Below are 1836 nucleotides of genomic sequence, written 5' to 3'. Positions count from 1 at the left end.
GAGACAGAGAGAGGGAGAGACAGAGACAGAGAGAGGGAGAGCCAGAGACAGAGAGATAGAAGGGGAGACAGAGACTGTGTCTCTCTCTGTCTGTCTCTTTGTCTCTTCCTCTCTCTTTCTGAGGGAGCTTTTCCTCCTTCTGGAAGGCTCCAGCTGACCATGACGTGGGGACAGGAGGGGTGACAAGCCCCGAATGACACAGAACCCCGAGGTTGTGGGTGGACAGGGCTGCTCTGGAGTTTGAGGCTCTGGTGGGCGAGGCTGGGGCCAGAGGCAGACACAGGTAGGGGAGGCAGAGAGAGAGATGGGGAGATAGGGGAAGAGCCAGAGACACAGAGAGACAGAGGGAGAGAGGCCACAGAGACAGAAATGAGAGAGAGAGAGATAGAAAGACAGAGATACAGGGAGACAGAGAGACACAGAGAAACAGAGAGAGAGATAGAGGGTGAGAGAGACAGAGAGGAGAGAGAGACACACACAGAGACAGAGAGACACAGAGAAAGAGATGGAAACAGGGACAGAGAGATACAGAGAGAGAGACCCAGAAAGAGAGTCAGGCAGAGAGAGAGAACTAGACATAGGACAGAAAAACAGAGACACACAGACACACAGAAAGAGAGACAGAGAGTAACAGAGACAAAGAGAGAAAGAGAGAGGGAGAGACAGAGATTGAGAGAGGGAGAGACAGAGACAGAGGGAGAGACAGAGACAGAGAGAGACAGAGACAGAGAGAGGGAGAGACAGAGAGAGAGAGAGACAGAGAGAGGGAGAGATAGAGAGAGAGAGAGACAGAGAGAGGGAGAGATAGAGAGAGAGAGAGACAGAGAGAGGGAGAGCCAGAGACAGAGAGAGGGAGAGACAGAGACAGAGAGAGGGAGAGACAGAGAGAGGGAGAGACAGAGACAGAGAGAGGGAGAGACAGAGACAGAGAGAGGGAGAGACAGAGACAGAGAGAGGGAGAGACAGAGACAGAGAGGAGGAGAGACAGAGACAGAGAGAGGGAGAGACAGAGATAGAGAGAGGGAGAGACAGAGACAGAGAGAGGGAGAGACAGAGAGAGGGAGAGACAGAGACAGAGAGAGGGAGAGACAGAGACAGAGAGAGGGAGAGACAGAGACAGAGAGAGGGAGAGACATAGAGAGAGAGAGACAGAGACAGAGAGAGGGAGAGACAGAGATAGAGAGAGGGAGAGATAGAGAGAGAGAGAGACAGAGAGAGGGAGAGCCAGAGACAGAGAGAGGGAGAGACAGAGACAGAGAGAGGGAGAGACAGAGAGAGGGAGAGCCAGAGACAGAGAGAGGGAGAGACAGAGACAGAGAGAGGGAGAGACAGAGAGAGGGAGAGACAGAGACAGAGAGAGGGAGAGACAGAGACAGAGAGAGGGAGAGACATAGAGAGAGAGAGACAGAGACAGAGAGAGGGAGAGACAGAGATAGAGAGAGGGAGAGATAGAGAGAGAGAGAGACAGAGACAGAGAGAGGGAGAGACAGAGATAGAGAGAGGGAGAGATAGAGAGAGAGAGAGAGACAGAGAGAGGGAGAGCCAGAGACAGAGAGAGAGAGAGGGAGAGATAGAGAGAGGGGGAGAGACAGAGACAGAGAGAGGGAGAGACAGAGAGAGAGAGAGGGAGAGATAGAGAGAGAGAGAGACAGAGACAGAGAGAGGGAGAGACAGAGATAGAGAGAGGGAGAGAGAGAGAGAGAGACAGAGAGAGGGAGAGCCAGAGACAGAGAGAGGGAGAGCCAGAGACAGAGAGAGGGAGAGACAGAGACAGAGAGAGGGAGAGACAGAGAGAGAGAGAGAGACAGAGACAGAGACAGAGAGAGGGAGAGACAG

The 1836-nt window shown here is 53.1% G+C and overlaps 1 protein-coding gene across 1 annotated transcript; it reads left to right on the top strand.

Annotated features, from left to right (window-relative positions):
- Positions 1-248: 248 nt before the first annotated feature.
- Positions 249-1551, top strand: LOC145530221 (uncharacterized). Its single transcript, XM_081551136.1, has 2 exons — positions 249-283; positions 355-1551. Exon 2 carries the CDS (start codon positions 370-372, stop codon positions 1450-1452), a length of 1083 nt encoding a protein of 360 aa, XP_081407262.1. The 5' UTR covers positions 249-283; positions 355-369; the 3' UTR covers positions 1453-1551.
- The last annotated feature ends 285 nt before the right edge of the window (positions 1552-1836 follow it).

This window comes from Giraffa tippelskirchi, chromosome 12 (assembly GCF_054371585.1).
Source record: "Giraffa tippelskirchi isolate mGirTip1 chromosome 12, T2T-mGirTip1v1.2.pri, whole genome shotgun sequence".
In the NCBI taxonomy this organism is placed as follows: Eukaryota; Metazoa; Chordata; class Mammalia; order Artiodactyla; family Giraffidae; genus Giraffa; species Giraffa tippelskirchi.
Note: the sequence above shows the minus strand (reverse complement) of the source record. Positions and strands in the feature narration are given on the sequence as shown.

Bases quoted from the DNA above. Each gene is read 5' to 3' on its own strand.
- LOC145530221 (XM_081551136.1), top strand. From the start codon at position 370: ATGAGAGAGAGAGAGATAGAAAGACAGAGATACAGGGAGACAGAGAGA.